This window comes from Penaeus japonicus, unplaced genomic scaffold, assembly GCF_977035675.1.
Source record: "Penaeus japonicus unplaced genomic scaffold, GWHDUDI00000001_assembly GWHDUDI00000022, whole genome shotgun sequence".
Lineage (NCBI taxonomy): Eukaryota > Metazoa > Arthropoda > Malacostraca > Decapoda > Penaeidae > Penaeus > Penaeus japonicus.
Window position 1 is genome coordinate 20,566,457 of NW_028234424.1, and position 12,500 is coordinate 20,578,956.

Here is a 12,500-nt window from a genome sequence, read left to right on the forward strand (position 1 = left end):
CAGGTCTTCTGCTCTCCAGCATATGACTAAAGAAACCACATTTGATATGAGATTTAGACCTGATTATTTACGATTGTGAGATGGTATATGTCATCAGTCAAAAAAAAAGAATTACCATAGTTCTTTATGAATAACTATTTCTTCAGAATAACTCTTAGAGAATAACATTTATTTTTCACCATTATTAAGTCCTACACATACTTAGACAACAATATTAATAATTAAGCTGAAAAATTATGAATCTGCATCCATTAAATACATATTATATTTGTGGCTAGAACAAACAACTTTTGAGCAGTAGTTACCAGTACATGCATAGAGTCTGCATGTAGATTTTTGGCATTTTTTTATTCTGACTGAGTCATATTTCTTTATATTTTCAATCATTGTTATTCAAAATTACCTGTTCTTACTTGTACAAGTTGTAAATAAACAAAGCAGCCATACTGGCACAGGGGCATGTTATGACCAACTGAATAGATTACAAATTGAGTATCAGAAATTAAGGAACACTATTTGAGATCTCGTTAAAACATAAACTGTTGTCGTCCTTTTTCTAATCCAAGACACTTAATAATATGAAGATCTCTGTCTACAGTGAAGAAAAGGAATCATGGATGATGAAGCTGAGACCTACAAGCTTTGGCGTATCCGTAAGACCATCATGCAGCTCTGTCACGACCGTGGGTACCTGGTGACGCAGGATGAATTGGATCAGACACTTGACCAATTCAAGGAGCAGTTTGGAGACAAACCTTCAGAGCGTCACCCAGCAAGATCAGACCTGATTGTGCTTGTAGCCCACAATGACGATCCGACAGATCAGATGTTTGTTTTTTTCCCAGATGAACCAAAGGTTTGCATATTCTGTGTGTTGATTTAATGGTAGACTTGTTTTAGCTTTATGCCATTTGGCTTTGTTATGATTTACAAACTGTATTCTGTAAAAAGGACATCTGGAAGTGATGTCTATGTTAGCCTAGGCCACCTGGTTAATGATATTACTTTGTGATGTTACTGTTAGTTAATGTCTGGTTTTGGCATCTATACCTGGGAACCAGATTAAATCCTTCCAGGATAAGCTACATCCAGCATGGGCTGGGTATTTTGAGATGTGTGTTTTCTATTACTTTTTAGTCTTATGGTATGAGTCTATATATGATATATTGTCAAAGTGATACTAATCAGCATTGGCTATGCACAACTGCAGGACTAAATAGCTTGTAATTTTAACATAAAGAATAATGCAGTATGAAGGTGATCCTACCCTGTGATGAAACATGCCTGTCCTGGAATGGTTAAATAGTTATTTAACTTTCAAAGCTTCCTCAGTTGTCCAACAGTTTTTTTTATTTTGTCTGCATATCATAACCAACTGCTTAAGAAACACTAGTTTACTGTCCTAAGGGTTTAAGGGGAAATATTAGTACTTACCATGAAGCTGTGGTTGATACTTTGAATGAAGATTAGCATTTTGTCTTTGTATAGAATACTTTTTTTTTCACTCCCTATTCTTTGTGTTTATAAGTGATTGAATTATGGATTCAACATCTTTTGATTTGTATTGACAAGTCATTAGGACTTTGAAATATTACAACTCCATTTGCATTCTTACTATGGCTGTATCTTATTCATCTGTGTACATGGTATATGATATCCAGCAAATGACACATTTTTGTATGTTGTGTGTGGGGTGAAGATTATTCAAACCTATAGTGTGTAATGCTGCTATTCATGAATAATTTCAATGAACAGAAACACAGCTGGTTAAGTAAATTTAAATAGGATAATAATCTTAACCCTCTCTGGACGGGTGGTACAGCATGTGTGTGGTGTACGCGCATTTCAAAAAAAGCCCAGCCGGCGGGCGGCACTTATTGCAGCCCACCATTCATTTTTGAGCCTAATAATTCGAACGCCCCGGCATTTGGACATTCAAGGCTAGAATTCCCCCGTCGGGGATGGGTTAATGTTGTTTTTACAGCATTTTTGTGTTTGAGTTCTTAAAAATTGTGATAATCATTTGACAGGTGGGTGTGCGAACAATTAAGACTTACTGCACCAGGATGCAGGAAGAGAACATTCAGCGTGCAATCATTGTAGTGCAGTCAGGAATGTCACCATCAGCCAAGCAGGTACTTTTGTCTCTCTTTGTTTTATTAGTCAAATAACACATTATATGACATTTCTTAACATTTCTATTTCAAGGACAAAATTTGGCAGTTATATCATTTAACTTTAGAAACTGTATATCTGCTTATGTAAGATATTTGTCTCCCTTTTGAGAAAGAGATAATACAGATAATAAGAGTTAGAGTATGTGACCAAGTTTTCAGTCTTAGTTCGAGTCTGTATTCTAATATGCTACACATGCTTTGCAGTTGGCCTTTAACATTTGCAGATCAGAAATTGATAATGAGAAATCAAAAGATGCAATCGTGAGAGAGTGTGAAGAATAAATAAAAAGGGAGCATCAATACATGCAATAGTGAGGGTGAGCCTGAATACTTGCTGGCACCAGTGCAATGGGAGCTGCTCTTTGTGTTGGCACTTTATAGAAGTGGAGCTTTGTGACTGATGGTGCTTTTTTTTTAGTGAAAGCCTGTCAGTCATCCTTAGCCCTCATTTTTCAATGCTTTTGTTGAAACATTAAATGGCTTTTCCAGAATATAATCCAAGGGGGGAATTTTTTTTTTTTTTTTTTTTTTTTTTTTTTTCTTGATATTAATCCAAGCACAGTTATTTTATCCACCCTCTGCGTAGCGCAGACTAGCCCAAACAATATTTTTTTCCATAAATATATCATAAAATGCAAGTTTAGGCTGACTTTGGAACCCTGTAGCTCTAGAGCTAGTGCCGTTACAGCCGTAATACTTTATGACTGTGTGTGTGCTTCAACTGTGAGCAGATCCCAATGTTGCGTCATGTACACATTGACAGCAGTTTCTTAGGCCTAATTGGTGCCGTCATGTATGTCTTGACACCCGTATGCAATGGGATGAATTTGAACAATTAGTATATAGTGTTGAATGTGTGCATTTTCCTCCCACTCTCTCTTTCTCCCACAAGGCAGCAATAGTCTTTGTGGAGTTATGCCATTGTTAACCCATTCATGACAGGATGTATTTTTGCCTACTCCCACTTACGCCGGGAAGATAACAAGTGCACGATGCTTCATGCCGGGGTGTTTACTTGCTGCCTGGAGCTGTGTTTTCCACCCACCCTATTCTTATGGTTTTCATGAATGCATCTACAATATAAAGGCATGTAAAAATATTGCCATGTTCAGAGGAGTTATTTTAGTTGAAAAACATGTTACAGTAATGCCTTTTTAGTTTTATTTTATTGAACTTTGCCTATATTCTTTACTTCTATGTGAAAATACCAAAGGAAAGTGAAAAGAATCTCTTAGTGGGGCATCAAAAAACATGTTTTATACTTATTATTATTTTTTTCCCAAAAAAACAAAAAAAAAAGGACAATATGAATAATCATAAGTATGTACATGTACCTCGTGATGTCACATGTAATCAACAAATTAGAAGTAGTATTGCATTAATAATTTTTTACTTTATCTTACTTCTAGGCCAAACACATCTCATTTTACAAAAGTTTTTTGACTGAGATCTTTTTATTTAACCGATCAAGAAGCAGAAATTACCATGATGTCATCAATATATATTTTTTTGTGACGTCATTTTTTTCAACATTATATCTCATTTTGTGACACTCCAACATATAAACTAAAGTAACAGAGTCTAAGAAATTATGTAAAATGATTATATTTGAGAACAATCTAGCGATCCATTGCTGACGTTTCAGCATGTCACAACTGCCCCTCCCTGATCTTGGCGAGAAAATGCACAACGTCTCAAAACATCACCCAGGTCCGGGGATATTTTTCTACCATGTGATAGGATGTCAACCAGCGCGAATGGGTTAAAATCACTTTTGTGTTTCAATACTACCAAAATTTCTGCAAATGCTTTCAGAATGAGAGGATGATAATAGGCCAGTGTAGGACAAAATTGACATGTAACATTTCATGGCCTGTATTTGGAATGTGTACTTATTTAAGGTAGTTATGACAGGACCAACCTTAGGGCAACTGGACCCTGCTTCCAATTAGGTCTTGCGACTAAGTGGACCCGCACTGCTACAGTGCAAGCATTCTGGGAATCTGGGTCAACCAGAATTGTTCCCATTTGGGCCCTGCACCTCCTAAGGCCAGCCCTGAGTTTTGATGTATTTGAATACTTGATTGAACCACATAAAATAATCTTGGGTATGGTAACTATAATAGCATAATAATAAGATTGTAGTGTGTACAACACATATTTGTAAATATTAATGATTTGCGAGAAGTCTAGGAATGTATCCCACTGCGGACAGGTGATATATTTGCCCAGTCTCCAGGATGGCTTCTTCTTTTCCTTTTTCTTTCTTTCTTTCTTTTTCTTTCTTTCTTTCTTTCTTTCTTTCTTTCTTTCTTTCTTTCTTTCTTTCTTTCTTTCTTTCTTTCTTTCTTTCTTTCTTTCTTTCTTTCTTTCTTTCTTTCTTTCTTTCTTTCTTTTTTTTTGAGTGAGGCGGCTTCACACATCATACTTTGACTTTTCCCACTCTCTTTCAGTCATTTTTATGGTTTAATTTTTGTATCTTTTATTATATTGAGAGACTTTTATTTGTCATATGACTGTAGTTGACTAAAATTGTAGTATAGGGTTCATATCACCTTGTTATTTTCTTTATACTCAGTGTGATAGAAGTATAGCTGTTTTATGGGAGGACAAAAAGCAAATTTATTTTTTCATATTTGTTCATGAGAGCAGATGAATACAAAAAAATATGAAACATAAAACCATTTACAATGAAGATAACATGAAGAGGTAGGGAAGAGGAAGGGAACCTGTGCTTATGACTGGAAGTGCCACAGTAAAAGGCACAGGGCACATTGTAAACACTGAGCATGGCTTGAGTCACCTTCCTCTTCTCTTTTTGCTTGCACATTAGCAGTACACTAGAGCAAGAGGTCGGTAACTTGCTGTGTGCCAACGCTCTATAAAGATAGAGCTTTCTACAGACCATGGATGGGTGCCAATCAAGGTTCTATTTCCTGCTAGTGCTAGAAGAAAGTGGTGCCTTTTAGGCTTTGCCTCCTCGCTCCAGGCAGAGGCAGTAGCTATTATGGGAGCCCTAGCCCATGCAGCCCAGACGGACGGGCATGTTGTTATACACACAGACTCTAGGGCCGCCATTGACAGCCTGCAACAAAGCACGCCCCTTGATAACGTTTACCTGGTAACCTCGATTCTCACCATTGCTCAGAGAATCCTGGATCAGGGAAGACGCATCATCATCAACTGGATCCCAAGCCATGTTGGTATTGAAGGGAATGACGTAGCTGACAGGTTAGCGGAGGAAGGCAGGAAGAAACCCTTGAGTGATCTTGTGGTGCATCCTAGCCGGGAACTGCTAAGGCGTAAAACGATGGTTGCAGGGCAGGTCGGTGCCCTGCAGCGACACAGAGAGGAAGCGAGAACCTCCCCCTCGGCCAGCTGGTACTCAAACGCCACAGGCTATGAGTCGCTGATACTCTCTCCCAGAATATCAAGGTGTGCTGAAGTCAGTCTGCACAGACTGAGAATAGGCTACCCTTGTGCGTGGCAAATCATCCCCACTATTGGGCAAGATGAGCGACGCTGTGAGTATTGTGGCGCGCCGGACGCCAAATTAGAGCACTACCTGATGGAATGCGAGCACACTCGCTTCCTCAGGCAGGGCCCAGAGACGACAGCCGCCGGGCTGGTTAGACGGCTATGCCTGTCATTAGCCCCCTGGCAACTGGAGCGCCTACAGGCAATCCGAACGCCACGGTAAAAGTTCAGTTATGATGATCAGATGAGTCAGCACTTATAGCCAATAGAGACCGGGCTACCCCTTCCACACAACCCGGGCGAAGTGACGTCTTCGCAAAATCTCTCTGAACTGAGCTGAATTGAATCAGCGATGATGATCAGATAAGATTAGATAAGATGAGTCAGCACTCATAGCTGGCAGAGGCCGGGCCGCCTTGAGCATATAGCCCGGGCGAAGCGACGTCTTCGCATATCTGTCTGAACTGAACTGGATGTTAGGTTTGCTTATTATTATGGTAATTATAGTCATTATGACTGCAATTGTCATCATCACTCACTCCTTACCCATAGCACAATAAAATGATACAATGATCCAGAATCCCCGAATGTCACGTATGTCATGACATCTGTCCTCAGGCCAAAGCTCCTGTGTCTTGTATGTCATGACACTCATACGCATTGGGTTAAGCGCCTCAGTACAGATGTGGAGATGAATTACAAATTTTGACCAAAAATATTCATTTTCTTTTTCTTTTTTTCCCCAGGTATTAATGTTTCAAGGCAGGAAAAAGTGTAACTGTACTTTATTAATTTCCAGGCTTTAGTTGACATGGCACCCAAGTATATTCTTGAGCAGTTTTTAGAATCTGAGTTGCTGATCAACATCACAGAGCATGAACTTGTACCAGAACATGTGGTCATGACAGCAGAAGAGAAAACGGAATTGCTTCAGAGGTAAGACTGAAATGGATATTTTTTTTTTTTTTTTTTTTTTTTTTTTATGTTAGGGTTCCCTTTATAGATATTTTTCAAAAAAAAATATGTATATTATTAGGAATATTGCTATATCAGATTCTTAAAGAATCCATCTGCAATATAAACAGCCAAAATGGCAGTTTTATGCTGAAATGAGGTAATTGCATTTTTGAGTCCAAATGGTGTCATATGTCTTCATTATCATTATTTTTTTTATTTTTTTTCATAAATGTTTTCTTTTAGTGGGTTCCTATAATTTTATTGGCTTGAAATTTTGGCTTTGACACATTCAGCACAGGAAAATGAGGGGGTAAAAAGCTTAAATCTCCAGCTAAAGAAAATAGAAAATACTTAAACATTCAGTTTGACTCCTTTCTTGTAATGTATTTTAAAATCCTAGTTGAATATTTATTGTTAGCACAGCATAGTATTGGAGCTTAAGTCCGAAAATATTTTTATTTATCATATTCATTAGCTCTTGTTGGGTAGATTAATTTCAGTATTTTATATTGCAGGTAATAAAGTTCTTTTTAAGGTACTTCTTGGAAAAGATTTACTGTATAGCATTGTGTTCTTAATTAATTTCATACATGCCATATATCAGTGATTTTGAATAATTTTAACATTTATAACATAAGTGTTATATTATCCTCAGGACATTATAGACTTTCAGCTTTTTTTCTTTTTTTTTCCCCTCATCATAAAAGCTAGAAAGTTTATATTCTCTTATTTTTAGGAGGGTTGCAAGCTGTCCACAACATTAATTATTACATTTCAAATTGTTTAATATATATACACATTCATTTTTCAGATACAAGCTGAAGGACAATCAACTTATGAGAATTCAGGCTGGAGATCCAGTGGCTCGGTACTTTGGTTTGAAACGTGGCCAGGTAGTTAAAATCATCCGACCATCTGAGACTGCTGGACGCTACATTTCCTATAGACTAGTGGTGTGATGGCTTCTTTTGTTTTGTAAGGCAATTTCTCTTTTTTTAATAACTGTATTGTAATACACAAAAATAAAGTCGTGGTAAAAACAATTGAGAATTTTATTCTGAACAATGGATACAATTTTACAGACAGCATAGATAAGAACCAAATACATGTACAATACAAAAATGATAAATTTTACATTAAGTACAGGTAGGGCAAAATTTTTGTACTTACAGTCATGATCCCACAAGTGAGTAAACCACATATGGACAAATGAGGGTAAATGATCAAAAGATGGACACATAATAAATCATGGTTGAATTGCTTGTCAAATCAAAAATTCATTTCCTTGTACTTTGTAATATATATATATATATGAGAGAGGAAAAAAGAAATTATATTTACCTTTCTCTTTTATGATAATCTTAGACCATTATTGAAGAGGAATTACAGTCATGTCCATTTTTTGAAGACTTACTCTACTATGGGCTGGTAATGAACAATTATCAGAATAGATTAATCTATTTTTACATTTTTTAGTGAGGTTTTCCAATGCTCTTTTAGTATTCAGCCTCATATTACTTGACCTGAATCCAAACAGATGAATATTTACAAGTTCCCGTTACTGTTTCAAGCAGTTTCAACTCGCTAAGCCCTTACTGTTATGAATAATCCTTTTTTTCAAACCAGTGGAGCAAATAGCTTCAAAAAAGTGGATGGATCACATTTAAATTACAGTATTTGATTCTGGAAGATATAACACATGCATTGTTAATCATCCCTATATTTTAAACCATCAATGTTGTCACTTGTGAGTTTGTCAGCCCAGCAGAAAGAAAACAATAAGATGAGCTACTCTCTTTTATCTATTTCTCTTAGTTATCATATGTTGTCATTCTGCAGGGATGAAATGTAACTAGAATGGAAATTGTTGGTCTCAGCTGGCTCTTCATTAAGATCAATCTCTCTATACAATATCAGCAAAGATGCCTTAGTAGAACCCTGTCTGAGACCCAAAAATTACCAATCTGGTTACAAATGTACACAGCCCAAGCCAGCTCGTTGGTTGTGGTAACCAGAAGCCGGCTGTATCATATGCACACAGTGTACACTAAGGTACTCCATGTATTCATCACTGTGACTTGATAAAAACCCATGAGGAGTAACTGGCAGTAGCAGGGCATTAGAACACACAATGAGATCAGTGATTGTGACCAGCAACACAACAAAAATCACTTGTTTTATCTTACAATATTTACAATACTTTCCCATTTGGCCTTTCTATTAGCGTCCATGGAATTTTAAACATGAATGCTATACCTAAGTTCTCTTAGAGTCATCTCATCTTCCCTCTTACTACATACACTCTTCATTGAAGAAAAAATTTGGCAGTTTATTAAACAATCAATCTAGTAGAATTTTATGTTATACATAACAACTCATAGCTATCTATAATCCAGGCTGCTGACAGGAAGGCCACGTGGGCATGGAGCTCTTATGAATGGCAGTGAAAAAGAGGTATAAAAATCAGTCATGTATTTTACAGCATATCAAAAAAGGTTGCATCCAGTGACGACCACCTTGTCTTTTGTCACAGCAAGTTGCACTTCTACTTCACACTATACAGAACTACATCCAGTCATTGCAGTAGACATCCCTTCTGTTGAAAAAAAGCTACAGTCTGATTGTTGATGGGTAAAATAACACCATATTTACATTCAGAGTATAGCTTTCCTATTAACAGATGCAATAGTTATTCACCACATAAGCTAAAATTTACACTAATGATCACTGGCAGCATCACCACACTACTTAAAACTCTACAATACACAAAATCTTAATAAAAGGACAAAAAAAGGGTGGGGCAGGACTTTCAACATTTTCAACAAAAATTAAAACATTTCTTTCATATCACAAACAAAACTAGTGAAACAAGAAATAAAGAAAGATAAGGGTTACAATTATCACTGGTGAAAAATCTGTGGCAATTCTCAATAATAGATATAACAAAGCTATTGAACTGCTTGCAAACATTGCATGATCAGCACACCATGACTATTACTATAAACACTGATCTCTTTGTACAACATCCTATTCAAATATCATCAGAGAAAATGTAGACTGGAAAAAAAGGAAGGGGAATCACATATCAAAAGATCTGAGACCATTTCCATTTTCAACAACAAAAAATATCAAAATAAGTTGCACATATATAAATAAGATCAACAGAGAACACAGCTACTACTGTGCAAGAAATGGTATTACTTCCTGTGTCTTCCCTTTAAAACCCTGGATGGACTGTACTCTTCCACTGCTGCCATATTAAGGTAAATCTTTGTTGACATAAAATTTAAAAAAGTACCGTATATATATGAGCATCTACTAAATCAATACAAAGATACTGGTGACAGGCAAAAAATATTTTTCCTTATTCCGTATCATTGGAAACGCACTACTTCCAAACATTCACAAATTATTTGACAAAAAGTCATTTCTTTCCTTCTCTTCAGCAAATCACTCCACTCCAAAATGGTGGTGAATTTAAATGAAAATAGTTAAAAAGCATACAACAAACGAAAATGAAGCGTCAAAATATCATAAAAAAGAGTACCTTCTGAACAGGTTTGTGGTTGACTATTCTCTCTCCCTGATCTTCACTTTACACTACACTCAGTCAGCATACATGCAACCAAACAAAAATAGTGAAGCAATTAATTCATTCTAAATAAAGTACAAAATTAATCATAATATTCCTTGGCCTAACTGATCAATGAATTAATAATCAAACTGATAATCATAACAATGTAGTAATAGTAGTAATTCAGAAGTTGTAGCAATAATAAAAATAGCATTAGTAGTTGTATAGTAGTATAGTAATGGTTACATTTCAGCTACTTATAGAGCTGCAGTAGTACAGGAGGAGGAGGAGGAGGAGGAGGAGGAGGAGGAGGAGGAGGAGGAGGAGGAGGAGGAGGAGGAGGAGGAGGAGGAGGAGGAGGAGGAGGAGGAGGAGGAGGAGGAGGAGGAGGAGGAGGAGGAGGAGGAGGAGGAGGAGGAGAAGGAGAAGGAGAAGGAGAAGAGGAAGGAGAAGGAGAAGGAGAAGGAGGAGGAGAAGGAGAAGGAGAAGGAGAAGGAGAAGGAGAAGGAGAAGGAGAAGGAGAAGGAGAAGGAGAGGAGAAGAAGGAGAAGGAGAAGGAGAAGGAGAAGAGGAGGAGAAGGAGAAGGAGAAGGAGGGAGAAGGAGAAGAGAGGGAGAAGGAGAAGAGAAGGAGAAGGAGAAGGAGAAGAGAGAGAGAAGGAGAAGAGATAGAGAAGAAGAAGAAGAAGGAGAAGAAGAAGGAGGAGAAGAAGAAGAAGAAGAAGAAGGAGAAGAAGAAAGAGAAGGAGAAAGAGAAGGAGAAGAAGAAGGAGAAGAAGGAGAAGGAGAAGAGGAAGGAGGAGGAGACAAAGAAGAAGGAGGAGGTGGAGGAGAAGAAGAAAAAGAAAAAGAAGATAAGAGTAAGAGGAGGAGTAGTAGTAACAACAAGAGGGAGGGAGGGACAGCAAGAAGGAAGAGGGAAGAAGGAAAGAAGGGAAGGATGGAAGTAAGGATGGAAGGGAAGAAAGAAGGAAAGTGAGAGGGAGGGAAGGGAGGAAGGAAAGGATTAAAAGAAATAGAATTACAGATAAAGGAGAGAGGGAGAGAGAAAGAAACATATTTGACTTAATCAAAACATTCTAGTTTAATTCATCCCTAACATTTCCCCTCTTCATAAATTCAATTGACCTCAGTAAAAAGATTCATTCACTCATTCATGCATTCAAAAATAACACACAAGACAAAATTATACATGGACCAGGAAAAAGAAAAAGAAAGAAAAAACTGAATAATTATAACAATAATAACAAGAATCATAACAATAATATTACAGAAGAAGAAAAAAGGACAAAGATTTCAAAGTACAGGACAAAGTACAGTATATCAGTACTTTAAGTTACACATTCAACTATCTCAACAGTTTCTCTGACCAAATCTTGGAGAGATATAAATAAATGTTATATTCAGTAGATATAAAAAGAATAAGAAAAATCTCCATTGTATGGCCAAAATGAGAGACTTCCTCGTTAATGCAATACCCATGGTTTGAGAGCATGGTTCAATGGCAGTGTCATACAATATAATGAAATAATTCCATGGTTTACAAGCATAAGTTGCATGGCAATGTCACGTGATATGATATACCAATTCACCAATTCACACCGACAGCAAATGCTTTTTGGGACCAACATAGGATACCTACAGCTTAAATTATTGATATATAGCAAATATTGAAAACATGTCTGAAGACAAAAGTCTCAATTCATTGTATAGTTCTTGGCAGTGCTTCACTTTACTTGTAGGCTGAAGGTAGGGAAGAATTTAAAGCTGTTCATTAGCTTATAAATGGTTCCACAAATGAGATGATGAACTAGTAGTCTAATTCACAACAACACACACCCTTAGCCTACCGAGCTTGTTAACATCAACACAAGTATATTGTTACTTTGGGCTTTAAACAAGGTTTCCTCTACCTTGCATGGAGTTAACAAAACCAAACTGTGTTTCTCACTAAATTTTGTACATGCAGCATTCCTAAACATATTACTATTTGGCACATGTTTTGTTGGATTGTTACACTAGAACAATTTTCTGTAGTCTTCACATGAAAGTTAAAATAGCAATTGTATAAAATGCATTTTTAAAAATCCTGGAAAATGGCCAGAAAAAATTGCTCCATACATGAATATCAAAAGATACTTTTAAGGGTCTTTTGAAATCACATTGTGATGTAGCATTACATAAAACCAAACCTTAATACCCACAAAAAACGACTTGCATATATGACTATTCCTACACTTGTCTCCAAAATATCCACTAAACCTGAACGTCAAAAATTTTGGTTCAGAAAATACCTAAGACTTTTCATCCCTTAAG

At 36.7% G+C, this 12,500-nt stretch overlaps 2 protein-coding genes across 4 annotated transcripts in view; one reads left to right on the plus strand and one right to left on the minus strand.

Moving 5' to 3' along the window:
- Positions 1 to 7,654, plus strand: part of Polr2E (DNA-directed RNA polymerases I, II, and III subunit Rpb5) — a 9,932-nt gene extending 2,278 nt beyond the window's left edge. The window contains exons 2-6 of one of the 3 annotated variants that reach the window (XM_086549579.1): positions 599 to 856; positions 2,031 to 2,135; positions 3,120 to 3,263; positions 6,454 to 6,590; positions 7,423 to 7,654. In XM_086549579.1, coding sequence (XP_086405705.1) covers positions 614 to 856; positions 2,031 to 2,135; positions 3,120 to 3,263; positions 6,454 to 6,590; positions 7,423 to 7,570 — 777 coding nt within the window. In that variant the 5' untranslated portion in view covers positions 599 to 613 and the 3' untranslated portion in view covers positions 7,571 to 7,654. The remainder of the gene's footprint in view (positions 1 to 598; positions 857 to 2,030; positions 2,136 to 3,119; positions 3,264 to 6,453; positions 6,591 to 7,422) is intronic. The other 2 variants (XM_086549580.1, XM_086549581.1) reach the window with 2 other exon arrangements.
- The window catches only part of gpp (DOT1 like histone lysine methyltransferase grappa), a 153,944-nt gene continuing 149,089 nt past the window's right edge, over positions 7,646 to 12,500 (minus strand). Inside the window, exon 20 of the transcript XR_015192080.1 lies at positions 7,646 to 12,500. This exon is cut by the window's right edge and continues 3,346 nt beyond it. The gene's annotated coding sequence lies outside the window, so the exon portion shown is untranslated.